Source organism: Diabrotica virgifera, chromosome 2 (assembly GCF_917563875.1).
Source record: "Diabrotica virgifera virgifera chromosome 2, PGI_DIABVI_V3a".
In the NCBI taxonomy this organism is placed as follows: Eukaryota; Metazoa; Arthropoda; class Insecta; order Coleoptera; family Chrysomelidae; genus Diabrotica; species Diabrotica virgifera.
This window is the reverse complement of record NC_065444.1, coordinates 28,058,559-28,085,432: the sequence shown is the minus strand read 5'-3', so window position 1 is coordinate 28,085,432 and position 26,874 is coordinate 28,058,559. Positions and strand designations below refer to the sequence as shown.

The 26,874-nt window shown below is 32.4% G+C and overlaps 1 protein-coding gene across 1 annotated transcript in view; it reads left to right on the top strand.

Annotated features, from left to right (window-relative positions):
* The window catches only part of LOC126880008 (neprilysin-4-like), an 81,827-nt gene extending 56,468 nt beyond the window's left edge, over positions 1–25,359 (top strand). The window contains exons 11-13 of the mRNA XM_050643519.1: positions 716–914; positions 22,755–22,910; positions 25,030–25,359. Coding sequence (XP_050499476.1) covers positions 716–914; positions 22,755–22,910; positions 25,030–25,203 — 529 coding nt within the window. The 3' untranslated portion in view covers positions 25,204–25,359. The remainder of the gene's footprint in view (positions 1–715; positions 915–22,754; positions 22,911–25,029) is intronic.
* The last annotated feature ends 1,515 nt before the right edge of the window (positions 25,360–26,874 follow it).

The window sequence follows — 26,874 nt, the reverse complement described above, 5'->3', positions numbered from 1 at the left end:
GGCTATTCTATCTACCCATGGTACTCTTACAGTAGTACTCTTCGGTACATCCACATCTCGAATTCCTCCAGTCTCCTCACGTCAATTTTCTTCAGCGTCTACGCTTCCATCCCGTAGTGTAATACGAGTAGCACATAGCACCGCAGCAGTCGTGTTTTTAACTTAAGGTTTAAGTCTCGACAGCAGATAAGCCTCTTCTTTCCTGTAAATGTGGTTCTGGTCTGTTCATTAATGGTTGTACCTAGGTATTTGAATTCTCACTCTTTCAATAGGCTGATTCTACACATGTATCTCACGAATATACTGAGTTGTCTTTGTTATTATCACATATTTCGTCTTGCTTGTGTTATAGGCCATATTCTTCACTTACCGTGGTCACTTTATTAAGCAGTATCTGTAGGTTTTCATGTGATTCGGCTAAAAGAATTGCATCATCAGCGCATATCAGGTTATCTGTATCATCAAGAGTTGTGCAATGTATTTCTTCTATATTTCTAGCTTCTGATCTGTTTCTGTGATTATTTTTCCTATCGTATATTTATTCCTATTTTTGCTATCGTATAATACATCAAACTTTTTTTGTCTATTAATGCCAACAAGTTCTTTGACTTTCTTGTATACGTTAAAGCTGTCGTGTTTTGCTTGTAACTCCTCAATTACCATGATATTAAAAAAAATCTAAATTAAGATGTGAGTTTATTAACTTTGATTTCAGTATATTAGATTATGGAAGAATTGGAAGTATAATAGGCCATGAAATGACTCATGGGTTTGATAATGATGGTAGAACATATGCTGCAGATGGTACTATGCATCCGTGGTGGACTAACGAAACCAAAACAGAATTCGCTAATAAAGCAAACTGTTTTATAGATGAATACAACAAATTTTATGTACCTGAGATCCAACAATATGTAAGTACATATTTATATTGCTTTTAGATAAAAAAAACATTGTTATTAATTGAGTGAAATTACAATATAGCAAGAAATGTTATTTAACCTTTGAAAAGCAATAAACCTTGTGAAGATAGGAATTAATAGGATGTACAGTTGCATGCCTCAGTTTTTTTATGAAATAGGTAACAGCATCAACTATTTGCTGATTAAATAATTGATGGATTCCACCGTTACTTGATGGAAGTTCATTTTATCTCACAATAAAACACTGAAAACTTTTGTTTTCTATACTTCCACAAAATTTATTATTTACAACTATGTGACTACAGCTGTTTCGGCAGAGTGCCTTTCTCAAGTGATATAATTTACAATGAGTTTGCCTTTTTAAGTCTCTAACTGAAGAGGTTGAGGAGTGGGGAGCTGTTTGTCTCGAGTTGGTCATTCAGAATTATATCTGTATTTTTCAGTTTATTAATTTCCATAGATTCTAAAAAAGATAGCTTAAGGCTTTTATTTTGGATATGCAGAATTTGAAACTCTTCATTGAAAGAATGATTATGATCTAGAAGGTGAAGTGCGTATGTAGAAGTGTCTGTTTTTCTATTGTTGAAAGCCCTTTTGTGTTCTGCTATCCGTTTGTCAAAAGTTCTGCCAGTTTGACCGATGTACGTTTTCAGACAGTCACCACAAGTTAGTTTGTACACACCACTCTGTAGTTGCTTTCTCTTTCGGCTTTTATTGTTCTTAATATATTTGCTTAAGTTGTTGTTAGTTCTGAAAGCTGGTATTATTCCTTTATTTTTTATGTATCTGGATATTTTTGTTGTTATCTTGCCAGTATATGTGAGAGAGCAGAAGGTACTGAGTTCTTTCTGTGGTGGTGGATACACTAATTTCAGGGCTTTTTTATGGAGTTTTTGATTTAAAATTTTGTTAACTGTTTGTTCGTTATAGCCGTTGTTTACTGCTATTTGTTTAATGATGTTTAGTTCTATCTCGAAGTTATTTTTTGTCATGGGAATTTCTGTCAGTCTATGTATCATGCTATGGTACGCTGCTAATTTGTGTTGTGTAGGATGGGATGATGAATTGTGTAGCCGCGGCCGCGGCGCATATTGAACCTAAGCGAGTCACAGTAACGTTTTAAAAATATCTTACATGTCCCTAGTAGTCGTAGCGGTATGACTTTCGAAAACATCGAATTTGATCATAAGCGGGTGCATAAAAAGATATCTTACACTGAGTATTCTATTTCTACATACCTTTATAATAACAAGCATAAGTTAAACACTGCATTGATTGTGATTGCAAAAACGGTTCTTTTGCTGATTATGTTTTTGATAAAATATTAAATCACACAAAAAATACAATTCCCAACCATCATTTAATTTTTAACGATAAACAAAAGTCTAATAAATATCTGATGACAAGTTTAAAATTGAGCGACTTTGTCGATAACAGTGTCATTAATAAATATTTTTTACCATGAATCATTTTCCAATGATTGTGTGGATTTAGAAATACATACTAAACAATTTTTTGATCTGTATAAAGGAGATTATAATTATGACACATTATGGTACTCCTTATTTTTCAAATAATATGCTCTTGTAAACGCATAACTTTGATTTATTGGCTAAAGCCACACTAACTAGATACTTCACAAGAAATTAAAAATACTTAACATGTAAAAAATTCACTGTTTTAATCAGATATATTATATTCCCTACTATTGCGCCTACTATATTATATAATAAAATACATATTAAAACAAATAAACGAAAACTCGTAGAGTAGTGCTGATTGATACAACAGAGCAATAAAATGTTATTCGTTCAAGATAGTGTAAAATATATCGCCGCTTATTCATTTCAGATATTTCCATCTCGCAAAACAAAAACACGTAAAAATTAACATCTGCCGCTGAGTCACCCGTCCCAAGCCCAAGAAAACTGTACGTCGATGACAAGGCTTCCCAAGCTCGACCTGCGAACGCATGAACTGATAGTAGGATGCGCAGAACGGTCTACGCAACTCGCCGGCGCCAGGTTGTGTCTGCTTAGGATCAATTTGCGCCGGTACTGCTGCTGATTATCATTAAAGCCACATATTAGCTATACGCTATGAGCTCGTAGGTAGAGGGGATAATTAAAAATTCGCGAGTGCCAGTAGTGACAAGTCTGTAAGCTTTTACTTGAAATTTGATATAAATGTCAAAGTGATTAATTTAAAACATTGAAATTAAAAGCATTAATAGGAAATAATATTAGTTGGTCAAAGCTGTGGTGTATATTTTTACCTTAAATATACTTACGTTTTAAATACTGAATTTAAGTTTTTTTAATATTTCGTAATATGTAATTAAAAATTAATCTAAGCGCCATCTACACGATAATTGTGAAAGTATCCGAAGTAAGAAATTAATGTTTCATTAATAGAACGTTAAAATGATTAGCAAAATCTTAAAAAAATCGATTACAATCTAATAATATATTCTTTTCACGTACACCTTATTTGCGCTACATAACTTAAAAGATGTAGCGACTAATACCATACTGTCGGTATGCGCATGCGCCAGGGAATGTAAAAATTCACCCTCGTGATATTCACCCTCGTGAATATAATCATGCATAAGAATAGGCACGTGGAATGTGAAAAGTTTGTACAATCCCGGTAAGACATAAAACATCATAGGTGAGATGATAAGGCTCAATGTTGTCTTGTTCTTGGGATAAGCGAGATGCATTCTACTCCGGCGTATTTTATTCGGGAGAAGAAAACAATAACCACCGGAATGGCGTGGCTTTCATCGTACATACAGAAGTCGAGAAGTCTCTAGTTCAGGGCGGCCCGTCGGGGTAGGCAAGGTAGGCGCCGCCTACCTTTTCAAATGTAGTACAATAATATAAATTATTAATATAAATTACTTATTTCAAAATTGTAATTTATAAATTTTGACACAATACCTACAATAAAATAGCAAAAATTATCCAAATTATTTTTAAAAATATCCAAAAAATTTTCTCCGTAGTTATAATTATTGTACGCTCCTTGTAGTATCAGTAGTACGGTATAAGATTCTATATTCTTCCTTGGTCAGGCACTTGAAAACGTAGCCTGAAATAGAACGACGCCAACACCGAATTGACGTGCGATCTCTCTCTGTTTACGCGAGCAGGCCTGCTGCAGGTCTGCTGGTAGCGACCGTATTCTACGATTTTGAAAGGGCGGATAGGCACAGAGTCTTATAGCCGGACCTACAAAATTTTATCAGTTGCTTCTCTTGTGTCTTGTGAAACTGTTTTAAATAATTGTTTTTTTGATTTTGGCTGTTATTAGTAGGTTAAGTATTGAATAAAACTAGGTAGGACAATTTAAATTTATTTATGAAAACTGAATAATAAACAGGTAAATTTGAGATCGGTCTATTGAAGGGCATTTTAATTTTATATTAATTTAGTAATACATAATTCACTAACGACAAATAAATCTGTGAATAGTTATTTGTCAGTCGTCCATTATATTTTTATTGTGTTTCAATACAATTTGGATAATTTGAAGTTAAACTGACGAATTGTGTTATTAGATTATATAGATAATTAAAAATTTAAAGAGAAGTTAATTGTTAACTTATCAATTTATTCGAAGAGTAAATTATTATTTGATACATAAATAAAATAAGTAATATTTGACGTTATTCAAACGTAGGTGTGTTAGTTTTATTGGTGGAAGAACTTTAGTCATCGAATATGAATATTTTAAACGATGTAATATGCAGTTTGATCGAGACGCCTTTTTCAAGGCGCCAAAATCAAGAAAGATCAGAAATTATTTCAATGGGCCGGCCTTTACCAAATTTAACAAATTTATCCACAGATAAGACAAAAGACAATCGACCATTTTCGAGATCGTTTAAAACAATATGGTATGAAAATCATAAATGGCTAAGCGGAAGTTATTTTAAAAATTCACTTTTCTGTTGGCCTTGTCTGTTGCTCTCAAATTTGAAGCAAAATGTTTGGGTGAATCAGGGATATTCAGATTTGAAAAATTTATCAGCTAGTGTAAAGAAACATGAATCTTCGAAAGAACATTTAAACAATTGCTTAGGTTTAAAACGGTTAGAAAAAAATAAACAAACTATTGACAGTGCTTTAGCTGGACAAATTTCTCTATCTAATAAGATATATAATGAAGAAGTTGAAAAAGATTGAAGCAGTTGAAGAAATTGATGTTACAATTCTGTTAATAAAACAAGAACTTGCATTTCGCGGTCGTGATGAGAGCCATAATTCTTCAAACATGGGTAATTTTAAAGAAATTTTTAATTTAGTAGTTAAACGCGATCAGGAAATCCAGGATCATGTTAAAAAATAGAAGGGGTGTTCACGGGTTTGTCAAAAACAATACAAAATGATTTAATAGATTGCCTTGCCGATTACGTAAAAAATGAAATTTCAACAGAAATTAATGAAAGTCAATTTTTTTCTATACTAGCGGACAATACTACTGATATAACCGAAAAATCACAGTATACTTTAACAATCCGTTTTGTTAACAAAGTTGGTCAGGTAACAGAAAGATTTTTAGGGTTTTTTGATGTTAGCGAGAATAGATCTGCAGACGCTCTATATAGTTTAATTTCAAACGTGCTTGAGCCATATGATTACAAAAATAAATTAATTGCTCAATTTTACGATGGTGCAAGTGTAATGGCTGGCTCTTTAAACGGATTACAATCAAAAATTAAAGTAGATGCTCCAAAAGCAATTTTTAAACATTGTTGCGCTCATAGGTTACATTTAGTATTGCAAGACGGCTCAAAATGTATTACAAATTGTAGGATATTTCTTGTCGCCTACCCGAAGTATATGTGTAGCCTACCCGCATACTGAGGTCACGAGCCGCCACTGCTCTAGTTGTATTAAATCTGTAAGTTACATTTCAAACATGAACAAAACAATAAGAATACGCATTGAAAAATCCAGAGCTGACTTCTTCACATTGCTCTATGGCAGGGGTCACCAATTAGCGGACCGCGGTCCGCATCCGGACCGCGAGCTAGTTTTGTGCGGACCGTCAATAAATTCAGAATATACCTAGTGTTTGGCAATTTTGAAAATGTTTGGCCATGAAATTGTGTACCTACTATGTTTGGCTCAACTTATGTGTGCGAAGTCGCTTTATCAAGAATGAACTTTATTAAAAATCGGTAGAGATCTCACTTAACAGATGAATATCTCAACTCCCTAATGAGACTCAGTTGCACTAAACTCACTCCAAACTTCAGACAGGTTTTACATAGAAAATGTCATTGTTCTCTGTGATAATTTAATTTTGTAAAGAGTTGTCCCCCTTATTGTTATACTTACTAATAATTAATTTTGAAATTAAGTAAGCTGTAATATAAAATTGTCATGTGCATTTTTTTATATTCATTTCCTCTCTACTATGTAAGTAGGAGTACTTTTTAGATGTGTATTTAATTAGTAGCTATTTGTATAACAAGGGAGGAAAGTGCTACTTTTCCTCCCGAGAATGAAGTTTAGTAATCATTCAAGGGAGGAAAAGGCACTTTACTCCCATGTTATACATATGGTTTTTCCACCTTCCTCAAATAACAAGTAATTTTTTCATTTTTACTCAATTTATTTATGTAACTAACCAACAAAATTTACTAAAACTAAAACTATCTGTATAAATATAACTGTCAACTGTCAAATTTAAGTCAAATTATTAATGTAAACATTGTTAAATCAAAATAACAATTTACTGTTTTTTGCCATTCTGCAAAATACAGGGTGTTTTATAAATAAACGTTAAAATGTATAGATACTTACGTAATAGAAAATAGATATTGTACAGGGCGTCAATAAGTTATATTTCATGAATGAAATACCATGACGTCACTTTTACTTTTCCTCCCTAGGGAGGAAAAGTACAACTTTGCTCCCTACAATCAGGTCCGGAAAAGTATACTTTCGGTAGAGGTAGGTGGAAAAATAATTTTCAGATTTAATAAATTTGCAACAATGCAACAAACACCTTGCATTGAAACTAATGTAGAAAAGATAACATGTTAATAGCATTTTGTAATATGATTATTTAGCTTAAATTCCTCAGTTTCCTTTCTACAAAATTGAAGATGTCTAAAAACTTCATTAGCATTCAAAATATAAATTCCTAATTTTTAAAATATTCTCAGTAACAATTTACAATACTGCTGTTTTCAAAATATACTGATAATAACATCAAAACAATACACAATGAATTTATATTTTATTTATTGTACCAGGAAAACTTACAAAAAATTATACAGTAACCAAAAAACAATTAGATATTATTAGTTTTCCTTTCCATATTAGTCCATGTGTGAGGCCGCTTTCGTATGAAAAATGTTTCTGACTCGATTTCTTTGCGGATTCCTGTTCAAAAAGGTCTCCTTTAAACAAATCAGAAGGGTGCCGGGTGAAACAATTTTTTAAGCAAATTCAAAATTACTTTTTTGCCTCGAAAAATGTATTTTTAGGTTTCTTGCGTAATTATAAACAATAAAGGTCTCTTGTCATATTTCTTAGAAGTTGATAGTTTTCGAGTTATAAGTGATTTAAAATCTGAAAAATGCGAAAATATGCATTTGCAATGCTTGATAACTCTTTATTTTAATAAAATGAGAGATCTTTTTTATTTAATATGATCGAAAAATGCTAAAAACATATTTTCGCTGTCAAAAAAGTGATGTTTTTTTGAATTTGTTTAAAAATATATTAAACAATTTCTGCCCAAAAATTTCGCCTGGCACCCTTCTGATTTGTTTATAGGGGATTTTTTTTAACAAGAATCCACAAAAAAACCAAATCAGAACAGTCAGACACAGGCAGCATAAATCCGGACCCCGGAAGTGTCATAGGTTTTCGAAACGGACCCTCAAGGAAACTAATTGGTGACCCCTGCTCTATGGCATGGCATGGAGAGCTAGACACCCTATAGAGCAGGGGTCACCAATTAGTTTCCCTGAGGGTCCGTTTCGAAAACCTATGACACTTCCGGGGTCCGGATTTATGCTGCCTGTGTCTGACTGTTCTGATTTGGTTTTTTTGTGGATTCTTGTTAAAAAAAATCCCCTATAAACAAATCAGAAGGGTGCCAGGCGAAATTTTTGGGCAGAAATTGTTTAATATATTTTTAAACAAATTCAAAAAAACATCACTTTTTTGACAGCGAAAATATGTTTTTAGCATTTTTGGGTCATCTTAAATAAAAAAGATCTGTCATTTTATTAAAACTTAGGAGTTTTCAAGCATCGCAAATGCATATTGTCGCATTTTTTAGATTTTAAATCGCTTATAACTCGAAGACTGTCAACTTTTCAGAAATATGACAAGAGACCTTTATTGTTTATAATTACCCAAGAAACCTGAGAATACATTTTTCGAGGCAAAAAAGTAATTTTGAATTTGCTTAAAAATTGTTTTACCCGGCACCCTTCTGATTTGTTTAAAGGGGACATTTTTTAACAGGAATCCGCAAAGAAATCAAGTCAGAAACATTTTTCATACGAAAGTGGCCTCACACATGGACTAATATGGAAAGGAAAACTAATAATATCTGACTGTTTTTTGGTTACTGTATACTTTTCTGTAAGTTTTCCTGGTAAAATAAATAAAAATATAAATTCATTGTGTATTGTTTTGATGTTATTATCAATATATTTTAAAAACATCAGTATTGTAAATTGTTACTGAGAATATTTTAAAAATTAGAAATTTATATTTTGAATGCTAATGAAGTTTTTAGACATCTTCAATTTTGTAGAAAAGAAACTGAGGAATTTAAAATAAATAATAATAGTACAAAATGTTAATTAACATGTTATCTTTTCTACATTAGTTTCAATGCAAGGTGTTTGTTGAAAACTTATTAAATCTGAAAATTATTTTAATTAAATGCACATCTGATAAGTACTCCTATTTAAAATATAGTAGAGACGTAGAGAGGAAATGAATATAAAAAAATCCTCATGACAATTTTATATTACAGCTTACTTAATTTCAAAATTAATGATTGGTAAGTATAACAATAAGGGAACTTTATACAAAATTAAATTATCGGAGAGAAAAATGACATTTTTTTATGTACAGCCTGTCTGAAATTTGGAGTGAGTTTAGTGCAACTGAGTCTCATTAGGGAGTTGAGATATTCATCTGTTAATTGAGATCTCTACCGATTTTTAATAAAGTTTATTCTTGATAAAGCGGCTTCGCACACATAAGTTGAGTCAAAAATAGTACAAAATTTCATGGCCAAACATTTTCAAAATTGCCAAACACTCGGTATATTCTGAATTTATTGAAGGTCCGCACAAAACTAGCTGACGGTCTGGATGCGGACCGCGGTCCGCTAATTGGTGACCCCTGCTATAGATCATTTCCTCTTCGAAAATCGTTATCAATCCGAAAAAGAATTTTCTGGAGTCGGCTGTATACCATTAACCGCAAAAAAGTAATTAAGATCCTTTATAAGTTATATTTTATTAAGAAGACCCTTTCGGTCTACATTACAGAACGTTTTCGAAAAAGTCATATCATAATCAGTGCTGCTTAGAGGTATACATGCTTGAAGACACCAAAATATGTTAAACTCCTTTAAATGAAAAATAAGAGTTAATGCGATTAGCTATACAAGGGAAAGTGGAAGGAAAAGAGGACTGGGGAGACGATGAACGTCCTGGTTGATAAATTTAAAGCAGTGTAGTGGAAAAACAACGATAGAACTCTTAAGAACTGCTGCAGACAGAGTAAAATGGGCCATGATGATCGCCAATGTCCTTAAAGGATGAGGCACGTGAAGAAAAAGAAGAATAAAATTACATGTTTTCAGTTTTCAGGAAGTAGAGATAGCCATAAATTCACTCAAAAATAGAAAGTCGCCAGGACCAGACGGAATAACCAACGAGCTTTTAAAATACGGAGGAGAAAGTATAACCCTAGAGATGATAAAACTTATACAAAAACTAATATTGCACTGCAAGATACCAGACACATGGAGAAACAACATAATGATACCAACGTTCGAAAAAGGAGACAAAGAAGATCCTAACAATTATAGAGGTATAAATCTACTGAACACCGCACTTAAGCTAACCACGAAAGTCCTAACCAACTTCTTCTTCTTCTTGTAGTGCCTATTCGTTTCGGATGTTGGCGACCATCATGGCAATCTGTACTTTGCACACTGCTGCTCTAAAAAGACTTGTGGTTGTTGTGTTGAACCATGTGCGTAGATTCTTCAGCCAGGAAATCCTTCGCCTTCCTGGTCCTCGTTTTCCCTCCACTTGTCCTTGCAAGATTAGTTGCAGTTGTCCATATCTTTCGCTGTTTCTCATGATGTGACCGAGGTATTCGATTTTGGCTGCTTTTATTGTGGTTAACAGCTCTTTTTATTTTTGCATTCTCAGCAAAACACCCTCATTAGTAACGTGGTCGGTATAAGATACCTTCAGGATTCGACGATAAAGCTACATCTCAAAAGCCTCAATTTTCTTGCAGGTGGCGTCTGTGAGAGTCCACGACTCAACTCCGTACAACAGTATAGGAAAGATATAACATCGCAGTAACCTGACTTTTATGGGCAATGATAAATCATGACATTTGAATAACTTAGCCATTTTTTGAAATGCAGATCTTGCTTTCTCTATCCTACATTTAATTTCTATGGAATGGTCCCAGTTTTCATTGAAGTTCGTACTAAGGGTAGGTGTATGTTTTTACTCTTTCTATTTGTTGACCGTTCACACTGATTCGTCCAAATTGCTGTTCCTTCTTAGATATCATCATACATTTTGTTTTCTTAGTGTTTAGTGAAAGTCCGTATCTGTGGCTGACTTCTGTGATTCTGTTCATTAACTCCTGGAGGGCTTCAGAACTGTCAGCGAATACCACCGTGTCGTCTGCGTATCTTATGTTATTGATACATTATCCGTTAATTCTAATTCCGGCTTCAACATCATCCACTGCTTCTTTAAAAATTTGCTCAGAGTAGATGTTAAACAGCAGTGGTGATAATATACATCCCTGACGGACCCCACGTTTGATTTTGATATCGTTTGATTCTCCTGCCTCTGTCCGGATAGTTGATGTTTGATTCCAGTACAGATTGCTGATAATTCTTAAATCACAGGTGTTTATTCCAATATTGTTTAGTATCTCCATCAGCTTGTCGTGCTTTACTATATCAAACGCTTTATGGTAATCAATGAAGCATGCATAAATATCGCAATTTACTACATCGTTGAAATAGCAACAAAATAACCAATAACCAACAAAAGCAATAACCAACAAAATCAATAAACTAACAACTTTATCAGGTGAACAACAAGGATTCAGATCCGGAAGATCCTGCGTAGACGCCGTATTTGTACTGAGACAAATCACAGAAAAGGCTATTGAGTACAATAAACCAGCATATCTATGTTTTATAGACCTGACAAAGGTTTTCGATCGCATCCAAGTCGAAGACGTCTTACATTTACTGTATAGAAGAAACATACCAATCCATATTATAGAAATCATCGAAAACATCTACTTTCATAATCGAATACAGGCAAAGATAAATGGAAAACTAACGCAGTTTATACCAGTACAAAGCGGAGTCAGACAAGGTGACTCGTTAAGCCCCCTGCTCTTTAGTATAATATAATGGACGAAATAATAGAAGCAGTACGTAAAGGTCATGGTTACAGAATGGGGAACAAAGAAATCCAAATATTATGTTATGCAGACGACGCCGCATTAATCGCCGAGACAGAAGACGATCTCCAAAGATTAACACACATCTTCAATATAACAGCCAAGAAATACAATATGATAATATCAGCAGAAAAATCCAAATGTATGACAACATCTAAATACCCACTACGATGTAAAATCGAAATTGATGGGAAAATAATAAAGCAGGAAGCAAGGTTTAGATATCTGGGAATAGATATAACCAGTTACGGAGATGTTGAAGAGGAAGTACGACAACAAAGCTTAAAAGCAAGTTAAGCGGCGGTATCTCTTAATGACACAATCTGGAAGAACAAACACATAAGACAAGACACAAAAGCAAGAATCTATAAAGCAGCAATTAGACCTATATTGACATACAAGGCGGAGACAAGACCTGACACATCTAAAACGAGACGACTACTAGAAACAACAAAGATGAAAATACTCTGACGAATATCAGGGAAAAGTCTGTTGAATAGGGAGAGAAGCGAAAACATAAAAAGATCATGCAATGTAGAAGACATAAATGGATGGGTGACAAAACGGAAACAGGAGTGGAAGCAACACATTAGTAGAATGGCAGAAGATAGGATAGTACGAATAGCAAGAGATAAGTTACCAAATGGACGAAGAAGTATTGGCAGACCAAGAAAAAGATGGTGCGATAACTTAAACAATTTAGGAGGCTAATACTGAAGAAGAAATAGGCTTTAAAGTCTACATACAAGAAGGGAGAAGAAGAAGAATATAAAATAATATGTGATGTTTAAACTATTCCTTAATTTTACATCAGACAACGTAGGACTCCCCACATCGTGAGTTGCTGGTCATGAGGATAAGAACCTCGCATTATGGACTATAAATAGCAACTATTATTTATAACATTTAAAGTATTTTCTCCCATATATTTCGGTGGCTCAAGCATGTACACCTGTAAGCAGCATTGATGATGAAATTGTTATTTCTAAAACGTTCTGTGAGATACCCTGAAAGGGTCTTTTTAATATAAATACAGTCCGTCCAATATACTTACCGTTGCACGTCATCCGCGTCATAGCCCGTGATGTCACAATATCCTCCTCTATCTGCTCTCCTTCGTAAGGATGTAGTGGCGTCATGTAAGTCGTTTGACTTATCCAATCCTCTCTCTCCTGTGCGTGTTGTTTTGCTGCGGAGAATGAGTAATCAGCAATGTGTTTTATTTGGTCCGACCATCCTATTGGAGATCTTCCTCTGGATCTTCTGCCCTCTACGTTGCCTTCAACTATCATTCCTTCCCTTCTTCTAGTTATATGTCCAAAATATCTCAGTATATTTTGGTTGATAGTTGTGCTGAGTCTAGTTTTTATGTTGTCACATTATACTAACACGAAATATTTAGGCGGTAGGTCTGTTCCTTTTTAGAATCATTTAGCAGAGTACACGGGAATTACAGCCACTAGACATATTTTATTATAATATACGCGTAGAGATAATATTGGAAGATTTCTATTAATGTACATTTGAAGAAACGTACCCTAACTTGTTTCATTTAATTTGTATATGCTTCTTTTCATGAGCAATTTTCAGTGCGTCACAAATGATAGAAAAAAAGGTAAGTTCGTGATAATATACATTTTAGTGACATGACATTTTAGTTAAATCTGACAGTTGTCAAATTTTATTTGAAATTTGGCATAAAATCAAATCAATTGTGTTTATTGCATTTATAAAATGGTATTTTCTGTGATTTATATAGTCCTATAAATTGAACAGATTATATTCGTAGATATATTACATAATTCGTAAATAATTCTTTTTCGATTTTAGCGCCATCTATTGACAACTAGAATAAATGTTATAAATGTCACCGACGAAATGTAATCACCGACGTGCGTTTTTTCTTTCACATGCAATTTAATGCGTTAGAAAGAAATCGAAAACTGTGACGCACTGAAAGATCCTCATGAGAAAAAGCATAAGTGGAATATAAAGCGTTTTTATAAATCACACTTGTTCGGATTACACTCTAACTGAATTCTAACAAAGGTGATATTTTGGCAACAAATTGGTAACATTTATTTGACAGTTGCGGTGATGACACTTCATATTTGTTTTTATTCTTTACTATAAGTATTTGTTTTATTTTTTTTACTGTTTTTATTATTTACTTTAACGTAAGTTTATAACTTAATTCTTGTTTTCTATTTCTAAAGTTTTTATTTATTTACATTGAATATTAATTTTTTTTTGTTGTATAATCCACTTCCGTAAAAATTATGTGATATAGGTATTTGATTTAAAATGAATTTAAGAATTTTTTATACTTTGGCAACAATGTCAACTTAGATCTCTGATGTAGATAATGACGTGCAACGGTAAGTATATTGGACCGACTGTACATCTTTTATAACGGATTTTAATTATTTTTTTATATAAATACTTTTTAACTAGAATTTTGTATACTCCATCTAATTTACTTACCGTTGCACGTCATCCGCGTCATAGCCCGAGACGTCACATGATACCAACACGAAATATTTAGGCGGTAGGTGTGTTCTTTTTTAGAATCACTTTGCCGAGTACACTGGCATTACAGCCAGTAGACATATTTTATTATATACGCGTAGAAATAATATTTAAAGATTTCTATTAAAGTCAACTTAAAGAAATACACAATAATATGTTTCATTTAATTTGTATAAATGGATTATAAAGCGTTTTTATGAAGCACATTTGTTCGGAATACACTGTAACTATAATCGAACGCAGGTGATATTTTGGCATAAATTGGTAACATTTATTTGACAGTTGCGGTGATGACACTTCATATTTGTTTATATTCTTTACTATAAGTATTTGTTTCGTTATATTTACTGTTTTTATTATGTACTTAAACGTAAGATTATAACTTAATTCTTGTTTTCGATTTCTAAAGTTTTTATTTATTTACATTGAATATTAATTTGTTTTGTTGTATAATCCACTTCGTAAAAATTGTGTGATGTATTTGATTTAAAATGAATTCCAGAATTTTTTGTAATTGGGCAACAATGTCAACTTAGATCTCTAACGTAGATAATGACGTGCAACGGTAAGTAAATTAGATGGACTGTAGATACCTATATGCTGTGAGCTCGTACGTAGAGGGGATATTTACAAATTCGCGAGCGCCAGTAGTGGCAAGTCTGTAAACGTTTACCGGAAATTTGACATAAATGTCAAAGTGATTAATTTAAATTTAAAATTAAAAACATTAATTATAAAAAATATTAGTTGGTCAAAGCTGTGGTATATATCTTTACCTTAAATATACTTACGTTTTAAATACTAAATTTAAGTTTTTTTAATGTTCCGTAATATGTAATTATTATTAATCTTAGCGCCATCTACACGATAATTGTGAAAGTATCCGAAGTAAGAAATTCATATTTTATCAATAGAACGTCAAAATGATTAGTAAAATCTTAAAAAAATCCATTACAATTTAATTACTTTTTGCGTTGTAAATATTAAGCGATAATAATTAAATAATAAATTTAAAAATTACCGGTGAAAGTTGAATTAGTAGTCCGCTAGGAGCGACACCAGCGAAGCTCAGAGCGTATAATATAAGATCTCCGTATAAACTGTTAGTGCAGTCACTGAAGGTTTTCACCTACGATTTCGTTGAACCTTCATCGATTTTCATGAAAATTGGTGAGTAATTAGAGGTTACCTCAAGGAACAAAGGTGACATGATGCCAACTTGTGCTTTTGCCCTGGAGGTGGATGCCACCCCTTTTCTGGGGTGAAAATTATTTTATTAAAAATAATACCATAAATCGATAGAGGATCAAATTCTAAGCAAAATTTGTTATATTAAGTTATTAACATAAATCAATACTTTTTGAGTTATTAAAGATCAAAGATTTTATTTTTTCGTAAAAAAAATGCATGTTTTAAAGCTGTTTTTCACGTAAAACTAAAACACTATTAGGTTTAACAAAACAGCTATTATTACCAAAATTGAAGACAATAAAAAATTGAATATACTGTTCATTCAAAGTACTAAACTAATGTTAATTCAAAGTGAGTTATGGGTAATTGAATGTATATTTTTTTCGACGAGTACTCAAATCTAAGTATTCAAGCTTAAATGACGGGAAAACGATGCATTTTATAAAATATACCTGCTAAACACTTATCAAAGTACTTTAGAATATCTAACAAATGAGCTCCAGAAGAAGTTAATAGCATCAACATTAAGCAAGTTATGATGAAACTAAGAGAACCCTTTCGAATTTTTTAGGAAAGTGAAAAATGAAACATACGCCATTTCCACAAAAATTAAAATTTATAGTAATCCTTACAAAACTTTTTTTGTATTAGCATAATTAATGATTTTAACAATTTTCACCGGTTTAGAATGCATATTTTTGAAAAAAAAAGAAGATTTGAAAAAGAAGAAGAAAAATAATATTTTTTAAAATTATCGTCATTTTCATTTTCTTTTGATAATAACTATAAAAATACTCAATATACGTAAAAAATGGTAAAAAACTAAATTTTAGTTTTTTCCATATAAAATATTTTACCTTTTTGCCATTTCTGTAGGGTAAAAAATAACCGAGATAGAAACGTTTAAAGCTTAGATTTTGCTGCGAGAACCATGTAACCGTGGCCATTTAATCTTTGATTTGATTTAAGTTTGAAAAATTTTTGGAGCATAAATTTTAATGCTATTAACTTGTTCGGGATCTCATTTGATAGATATTTCTAAGTACTTTCACAAATGGTTAATAAGTTTATGTTATAAAATGCATCATTTTCCCGTAATTTAAGCTTGAATACTTAGATTTGGGTACTTGCCGAAAAAAAATATGCATTCAATTACCTATAACTCACTTTTAGTTAATATTAAGAGGTTTTTTTAGTAATATTATTAAATTTTTATTAGCTTCAATTTTAGTAATAACAACTTTTTTGTAAAAGCATATAAGTACCTAGTTTTTGAGTTATCTATGAAAAATCGGTTAAAAACTTGCATTTTTCCTACGAAAAATTAAAATGTTTGATCTTTAATAACTCAAAAAGTTTTGATTTATTTTAATAACTTTATATAACAAATTTTGCTTAAAATTTGTCTCCATATCTAATTATGGGGTTATTTTTAATAAAATAACTTTCACTCCGAGAAGGGGTGGCATTCACCCCCAGGATAAAAGCCCAAGTTGGCACCATGTCACCTTTGTTTCTTGAGGTATCCTCTAACCACTCACCAATTTCCATGCAAATCGATTGAGTTTGAACGAAATCGGAGGTAATATCTCATATCCACCTTCAGTGACTCCACTATGTGGGACAAACCATATAATAAAAATAGTCATTATAAATGATTAAATCATTAGTAGGGATGAGTACCTGTGCATAATTTTACAGTTGCGGTTGAATGCTAATAACACGTTCTGTCAATATAATTCTAGATATTTTTCGCACAAGTAGAGGTCATAAAACATAGACTACAATACTATGTGTCCTTAATTATTATTATACCTGTGATATTCTTTGTATACATTTATTTCAAATTGCCAAATAAAATACATAAATAAATAACTAAAATAATAAATATTTTCCAAATATTAGTTAATTGGAAGATATTTTCTAGTCTGTGTGACAATAGTTTGCACGTCGTTTTATGGTCAATTACCTAACTACAAAAATATGATTGTTATAAAAATAAACTAAAATTTAGCTAAATCATTAACACTTCTTATATTTTTTTTGGCGATATGCTCCAAGACACTTTTTAAGCTGTTGTATAAATATTTACCCCAGGAAACAAAGCATTAATTTAAAAATTGAAAAATTACTGCTCGCTATTTTTCAACTGGAGTACTTCGTCATGGTTTTTTATTAACATTTAAGCAAAAAAGTGACTTTTTCATTCGTTTTAATATTGTAAAAAAACTACGCATTATAGAAGGAATTTTCAACAGACGACTTTCTTAAAATTACTTGCACTTTAAAATGAGACTTTAAATTAAAAATAATTTATAAATAAAAAAAGTTATTCCAAATTAAACCCGAAAATAAGCAGTTTTTCAATTGTTTATAATTATTAAAATAAGTAAAAAAATATTTAAAGCGCATTTCATAATTCAAGTTTTTATGTAGTTACTATATAAAAGGGGTGGCCAAAATGTGGCTCGCGAGCCACATGTGGCTCTTTGAAGGATTATTAATTTGTAGCTCTCAATAAATAATGACCTGAATTACTTTAAATTCTTGTGTTTCAAAATGTCTTAAATTATTGACAACAAATAAATAACTAAGTGTAACATAAGGACTTAGACAAGGAGACCCCTTAACCGTTGCTATTCAATTTGGCCGATGTGTTTTCACAACTCAAGGAAGAAATAGGTAGTCTTCGAATACATGAAGAGAAGACGAAATACATGCTAGTAACCAGAAATCCAAAAACAAATGTGAGACAGAACATAAAATATTAATGACCACAAATTTGAAGTACCTAGTGAAAGAGTTTAAAAATCTAGGGGTGGTAATCACAGATGACATATAAAGAGGTCTCAGCAAGGATAGCTGCATGCTGCGTGGAATAGAGCATTTTACTCCCTACCATCATTATTAAGATCTAAGCTGTTAAAAAGACAATCTAAATTAAGTGGAAAATAAATAAGCTGCTGGTATTTGAAAGGAAAGTTGTCAGAATGACATTTGACCCTCAAAGAGATGAATTTGCAGAAGAGTGGAGAAGGCGCCGCAAAGCTGAATTGGTGACTGTATATATTGGCTAAGATAAGATCGACAGGTCATGTAGTAATATCAGAGGAAGACAGAGTATTAAAGATAAGGTTTTTTGAGAGACGGTAGATCAGTAGGCCGTCCCAGAAAAAGATGGAAGGATGATGAAGAATCGAAGTATCCTGAATTATTAGTAAAGGCTGCTTGTAGAATTATTTGCATATTTGAAAAAAACGATGTGAACCATGTTATTTCACTTTAAAATTCGTGAAATCCAAAGAGTGAGAGAAGAATTTAATACCTTTTTTACACTTTTTAAATAATTGTTTAGTTGCGGCTCGTGAAAAACTTCAAATTTTAAAAATGGCTCGGACTGTCAATTCTCTTGACCACCCCTGCATACCTACCTATGCAAAAAATGGGTCCGATCGGTTGAGTACTACTATTGAGTAGTTTTTAAGGGCATATGGGCAAAATGTCGCCTGTCAAAACGTTCTATGTATTTTAAATGTATTCATTTTTTTCGAACCCTGAGAAAATTAAAAAGTATTTTTGAAAAATTTTAACTCAGAATGAAAGTCGCTGAGAGCGAGAGCTTCTATATTTTAATAAATTACAGGGGTGAAAAGAAAAGAGAAAATTTAGTGTGACTTTTAATTTCAAATATCTCATTCAAAAGAAACTTTTTGGTTGTTCTAAAGGACTTTCGACCCTCGGTAATAATGCAATCTTTGATTCTGGGTTTAAATTTTTCAAAAATACTTATTAGTTTTCTCAGGATTCGACAAAAATTACTACATTTAAAACACATTGAACATTTTAACAGGCGACATTTTGCTCCTACGTCCTTAAACAATTCTTTTTGTTTATCCCATTTGAGAGCGAAAAAAGGTTATTTTCAAAAGGCTCTATAGGTGCTTTGTCAATACTTAGGATTAGTCTGGGCTGATTATCGGAGAATAGGCCATTTTTAAGAAAGTTATTTAAGTACCAGCAATTTTATTGCTGGAGCGAAGCTTATGATTATATATATTAATAATATAGGTATTCAAAGTCCGCAGATAGTGGTGTACTTTTTTTATTAACAAAATGGCGCCCAGAAATCGTGTTTTTTCAATTTTTGCTCCATAACTCCGAACATTTTAATTTTATACCAAAAATACTCTAATAAAAATTCACCGAAATTAAATTCTGCATAAAGACATGTTTTTCCCGATCTGCTCCGAAGAAAATTTTCCTCGGAAAATGCGGGTTTTCCCAACAAAATCTTTAAATTATAAATAAAGTTTTAGATAAGTAATTATCTACCAATAATTAAATAACTCGGTGACACAAAAGCTTTCTTGGTTTAGATTATAGTTCCAGAAGCCGGTGAAAATTAAACGAATATTTTAGCAACAATTCAATTGTTAATTAATAATTTACGGTCGCAATAATAACCAAAATAATTATGATACACTGATCAAACTTTGAAATCTTATAAAGATGAAATGCCTATTTAATATTTTGTCGACAAAATATAAATTTTTAATTTTTTTGAATAATCGTTAAATGTTTAAAAAAATAGTTATAAACAAATTAACGTTTCTCAGAAAGTTTTTATTATATTCTAATTTTAAAAAATAGGCAAAAAAGGGGATTTCAAAGATGTTCAAAATAAATGCATTAAAACTTTTTTGCAACCATTTGCAAAAAAGTAATGAAACGGCAAAGTAAACATACGATTACTACGTTGTTTATAATTTTTTTAATTCTTTCAAAGCGTAAAAGTGAGTTTAAAGTACAAGCTAATTACTTACAAAAAATATCGATTATTGGTTTAATGGTTATATTTTAATTAAAGATTATACATATTTTTTTTGTAATTTACACGCGCGAAAGTAGACTAATACAGTACCGTAGCTAAAATTTTCACTCGAAGCGACGACCGCCGCGCGACGTACAGTAGTTAATAAATAAAATTATGTATTAAAACCCGTCCGCATACACAACTCGCGCGAGTTTAAAGCGTATCAGTCGCTTCGAGTGAACATTTTAGCTCCAGCTCTGTATCAAGGCTACTTTCGCGCTTAAAATTACAAAAAAACATTTTTAATCTTTGATTAAAATGTAACCATTGAACTAATGTTTGAGATTTTTTGAGAGTAATTAGTTTGTACCATAAACTCACTTTTAAGCTTTGAAACAATTAAAACAAATTATAAACAACGGAGTAATCGTATGTTTACTTTGCTGTTTCATAACTTTTTTGCAAATGGTTGGAAAAAAATTTTAAAGCATTCATTTTCAAGACCATTGAAATACGCATTTTAAGTATTTTTTAGAATTATAACATAATAAACAATTTCTGAGAAATGTTAATTTGTTTATAACTATTTTTTTAAACATTTAAAGATAATGCAAAAAAATGAAAAATGTATATTTTGTCGGCAAATATGCAATAAAAAATGGGAGTTCCTATTTAAGATTTTAAAGTTACACTCCACCCCACCTCCAGGGGGTGGAGTGGAGGGTCGTGTTTTATTATATTTGATAGGTTCTTAAAAAATATAAAAGCAGTATTTTTTGGTTTTTTATTTGGAAGTGTACTTATCGAGATATTAGACCGTTTCTATAATTTATCTATGGTATCACGAAAAAATCGTTTTTTTTTTCGATTAAAGCGCCATCTATTCACAATTATAAAAAATGTCTCGAATAAGAGTTGCTTACTTTTACGTAAGCAATCCAAATCTGCAATAACAAATAGGGTTTCTATTTAAGATTTTAAAGTTATCCCCACCCCACCTCCAGGGGGTGGAGTGGGTGGTCGTGTTTAGTGTCATTCGATAGATTTCTGAAAAATATTGAACACGCATTTTTCAATTTTTCGATCCAATCTTCATTTCGCGAATTATTCGACCGTCCCGCGAATTATTCGGTCGTCCCAGGCGGCGAGTTCCACCTTGGGCAGCAGGTACCTCAGAGACCATCGCCGTCATGAAATTTGTGTTCGGTGACCTCCAAAACCCCCAAGTATAAATATTGAACTCATTTCCGTCAATATTTCTTGAGTCCTAAATTTTTTATTTTCCATCTCTTCGAGATGCACTTTAAAGATGCTTTTTCTCATGCACAAAATTTTTTGCCGGAGATCAATTTAGTTCATAAAATTGCCTGACACTCTCACGAATCGAATGCAAAAAGTTGCATGACGATTCATCTTACTGCACAAAATTCCTAGGTTTAATGCTTCGTTGCCTCGTTTACTTACAGACCTTACCTAAATATACTGAGATATAAAAATAAAACCCTGTAAATTACAAAGAATCGTTACAGTACCCATTATTACATTTTTGTCTCATATTTAATATCTTTTTAGAATTTTCCAGATGTTATCTACGAACTTATTCTTCTTCTTCTTCTTATGCAATCCACTAATGGATGTTCGCGATCACGTTTGACCATTTTTCTCTATCCCTTGCAGTACGTATTAGGTCTCCTATGTTTTTTAGCCCTGTCCATTGTTTGAAATTACGGAGCCATGACATTTTCTTCCTGCCCACTCCGCTTCTTTCTTCGGTCTTTCCTTCAATTAAGGTTTGCAGAAACTGGTATCTTTCATTTCTAATTAGGTGCCCCAGGTATGCCGTTTTTCTGTGTTTAATTGTGCATAGGAGTTGTCGTTCTGTACCAATTCTTCTCAGGATTTCTTCATTTGTTATTCGTGCGGTCCAGGGAACTTTAAGGATTCGTCGATAAATCCACATCTCAAACGCCTCTAGCTTATTCATTGTGTTTATTTTTAAAGTACATGCTTCCATGCCATATAGGAGCACCGACCATATATAGCATTTCGTGAATCTTAGTCTTAGATTCAGGTCAAAGTCAGAGTTCGTAAAGACGTTTCTGAATTTCATGAATGCACTTCTGGCCCTTTCTATCCGACATTTAATTTCCATATCCGACATCCAGTCTTCACATAACAAGGTTCCCAGGTACTTAAATTTCCCAGGTACAATGCTCTCCAATTTTATTAAGAAGGTTTTGGAGGTCTTCTATATTGTCTGCTATTAAGACCGAGTCATCCGCATACCGTATATTATTGACCCAGTTACCATTTACTTTGATGCCGCTTTCGCATTCCTCAAGAGCTTCTTGGAAGATACTTTCTGAATATAAATTGTACAGTAGTGGGGAGAGAATGCATCCCTGTCTTACACCTCTGAGAATTTTTTAAGCTTGCGTTGTTTCATTATCCACCTTGACGACAGCTGTTTGATTCCAGTAAAGAGCTTCTATACAACATCACATATCTACGAACACATGCAACTAATTTTGTGAAATTTATTACTAAAACGTTTAATTAATTTTACATTTTTAGGTTAATGGAACGGCTACTTTAAATGAAAATATAGCAGACAATGGTGGAGCAAGGGAAGCATATCGAGCACTGAAAAAAATGATGCTGAGAAAAAATATTACTAAAGGAATAAATGATTTTACTCCGGAACAAGAATTTTTCATTGGATTTGGGACAGTAAGTATGATCATCGTAGAAAGTTTATAAACCTTTTATCGATATTTTTCATGAAATTCTAGTAACTAGAAAAATATTCGAATAAAGGGACAAGTTTGATCAAATTGAAATGATATTTTAGTTCTATAAGAAAATTATAGTAGGTATATACGAAATTATAACTATTGCATTGACGAAAAAGAGCTGTTTTCAAAAAGACCAAGTTTGCAAAAATCGGTTTAGCAAAACCGGACTTCAGGCATTTTGTCATAACAAGGTTCCCACTCACCCCCACCTCTTATTTCCAAAGGTAGACTTAAACTTGTCAAATCAAATATGCGCAGAATTTTATGAAGAATACGATGATCGGATTTTCAGTGCCCTTTCGTTAGGCAAATTTTGTAAAATTTTGATTTTTTAATTTTTGATATTCAAATGCACCGTCTAGCGGTGGACTTACAATTTTATGAAAATAATTTCCAGGTAAAAAATAATTTTTACCGATGTAACTTTTGTTATATATTTTTTTCTCAAAACTGTACTATAAACGGTTTCTGAGATATGGCCGAGAACCATTCTTATTGGGACACCTTGTACATGTATTTACATACAGTGCGCTCTGGAATAAGTGTTACCCCCCCCCCCCCCTTATTAACTTATTTATTTTTAGCACATTAGCAAAACGCTCGGACAGGTCGATTTTTAAAATTATCATAGTATATTATAGCATCAATGTTTCGAACTTTACGCGAGCCCTCTTCAGGTGACAGGTATAACTTTGACTTTTTTAAATAGGAAAGTACATCATGTAACACCTCATCTAAAAGCTTTTGAAATGCTGATTACAAAAATGTATAATACTTTACTCCTATTTGAGAGCGTAGGCGCAAGATTTCGGATGCATTCTTTTTAAACGCTTTAATGTTTTTCGAATTCTGAGAAAACTAATAAGTATTTGTGAAAAATTTAAACGCAGAATGAAAGACTACATTTTAACGGAGGACTAAAAGTCCCTTAGACTGAACAAAAAGTTTATTTTGAATGATATATTTGAAATTAAAAATCAGACTAAATTTTCTTCTTTTTTTACCTCTGTGACTTATTAAAATAAACATTATAGAAGTTCTTAGGGACTCTCGACCCTCGATAATACTGTAATATTTCATTCTACGTTTAAATTTTTCAAAAATACTTATTAGTTTTCTCAGGATTCGAAATAAATGAATGCATTTAAAAATAATTCGACCGAAATTTTGCGCTTACGCTCTCAAATAGGATTAAAGTATTATACCCTATTCCACGAACATACGTCTGTTGTGGATTATCTCGACAACGAATATTTTATTGTGCAAATTATGAAGAACGAAAGTAAATTGCAAAATACATTGCTGTTTATTGGAACAATTATTATTAGAGCCATTTACTTTCGCACTTCTTATGTTGCACACTAAAATATGCGTTGTCGCGATAATCCAAGACAGTCGTATATTCGTGGAATAGCCCATATACATTTTTGTAATCAGCATTTAAATGCTTTTAAATGAGGTGTCACCTGATGTGCTTTCCCATTTAAAAAATTCAAAGTTATGCCTGTCCCCTGAAGAGGGATCGCGTAAAGTTCGAAACATTGATGCTATAATATGATTATTTTAAAAATCGACCTGTCCGAGCGTTTTGCTTATGTGCTAAAAATAAATAAGTTAATAAGAGGGGGGGGTAACACTTATTCCAGCGCACTCTATATGTAGAGTGAGCATGTCTAGAAATATCTCTAAGGCTACAACTATTTTTCTATCAGCACTAATAATAGGGCTTTTGATCGATTGTCATTTGTTTCGAGCTTCTGTCATGTGTCGTCTAATATTAATATATCTACGTCATACGGTATTGGTATATACCAATGATACAAACTAAAGACGTATGACGTAGATATCTTAATATTATCCGACAAAAATCAGAAGGTCAAAACAAATGACTGTGAATGAAAAGCCCTATACTTAAAGAGCAAACCAATACTTTCTATGTGAATAATGGTAATTTAAAGTTTTTTTATTTTAAAATATTTTAATCTGAATTGTCATAGGACTATCGTTTAAACATACATACACTTACTTTAATATATTTTAAATTTTTATTTAAGCTATGGTGTAACAATCCCTCCATTAGCTATCTCCAACAAATGTCCACTAACGAACACGCTCATTCGAAATATAGAGTAAATGGAGTAGTTTCAAATATGGAGGAATTTGCTGAAGCCTTCAACTGCCCTGTTGGCAGCAAGATGAATCCTTCCAATAAATGCAGAATCTGGTAAAGGTTCAACAAATGTAAGTCTTAATTACTAAAATAATAAGTAAATCCATGTGTTGCACGTAATGTAAATAAAAAATGTACAGAGCGTCTTAAAGTTTTGGTCTAAAAAATTGTGAAAATATGATTGATAAAATAAAAATTTTGCAAAATGTGTTAACCTATTTTTCTTTTATTTTAATTAATTTGTCTCAGCTGCAATGACCGCTAACATAAACATTATTGTATATCTGCCAATAAGGATATATTATTACTATTCGCGGTGTGCAAGTACTTGGAAAGGGAAACGAGAAACGACCGTGCGCGAGTCGCGGAGAAATATTGCATCTATCTTAAATAATTCATATTGTCAATTGAAATTGTCAAATTGACGTATATTTCATACCTTCTGTCATTGATGCAGAAAAATTATATATTGCTCCACAATATTGATATGATATGCAATTATTATGTAAAGGTAAATTTAATTAATTGTATTTTGCTTGCAGTACTGCATTTTAATAACTGATTTTATTTACTACTTACAATTGTTTACGTTTGCTAAACATAACCTGCATCTTATTTTTTCTTCTTATTATTTTTTTGGACTATGGTCTTGACAATTATCCAGCAACCAGGGCTAATATAATTGGCCAATATGATTAAAAGTGCGAATAAAAGTACAGAGCGTAGAAACAGAGGTCGCTTTGCCGAACTTGCACGGTCCCAATAATAATTGTTACCGATATTTTATAAGTCTTAAATAAGAACCTATGACTAAATATTATATGTAGTTTTATCACGAAGTTGTAAGTATATATAGAGATAAAGTAAATGCTGCTACAAACTGCTTTATTATTATTATTGTTAACACTGTACTGTCAGAATGGAAGAGAGAATAGAGGCAGACTCCGCATGGAGTGAAGAGGAATAAGTAAGTAACATTTTTTACTGCACAACTGGCGGCGAGTTCAAGTCTTTCTTGAATTTTTGGGGCACGTTCTATATTATATTAATAAATATTTTGAAAGATTCTTCCCAAATAATGAACTTTTGTAAAAATGAAAGCACTCTGTGGTAGCTCGGAGCTACTATTTGTAGACGAACTGGTATTAATTGCAGAAAACAGAGAAGACTTACAGAAGAATCTTAAAATCCAAGAAGAAGAACGATCAAACATAAATATGAAAATTACCCAACATATTGAAGATGGTTTTGAACGGAAGAAATAACATGAGTAGAGTTCATAGACCTAACTGCCGCCTATGACACAGTTAACCATCAACGGCTACTCGCAAAACTCTATGAACCACAAAGGATTTCCGACTAACAAGGTAAGTGAAATGTCTCTTCCAGAATAGACGCTTCTACGTAACGCTCCAGTCCAAGAACAGTCGGTGGAGTGACCAAAAAAATAGGCTACCACAAGGAAGTGTCCTCGCGCCGATTCTTTACAACATATACAGCAACCACCAACCCATACACCAACAAACAAGGCAATTTATTTACGCTGATGATACAGCTGTGGCAGCTCAGGGAAGAACCTTCAATGAAGTCCAAGTGAAACTGACAGATGTCCTGGGAGACTTAGCTCTATACTACGATGAAAACCATCTGAAACCCAATCCTACAAAAACCCAGGTATGTGCTTTCCACCTTAGAAACAAGCATGCCCGAAAGCCGCTGGAGTGGAATG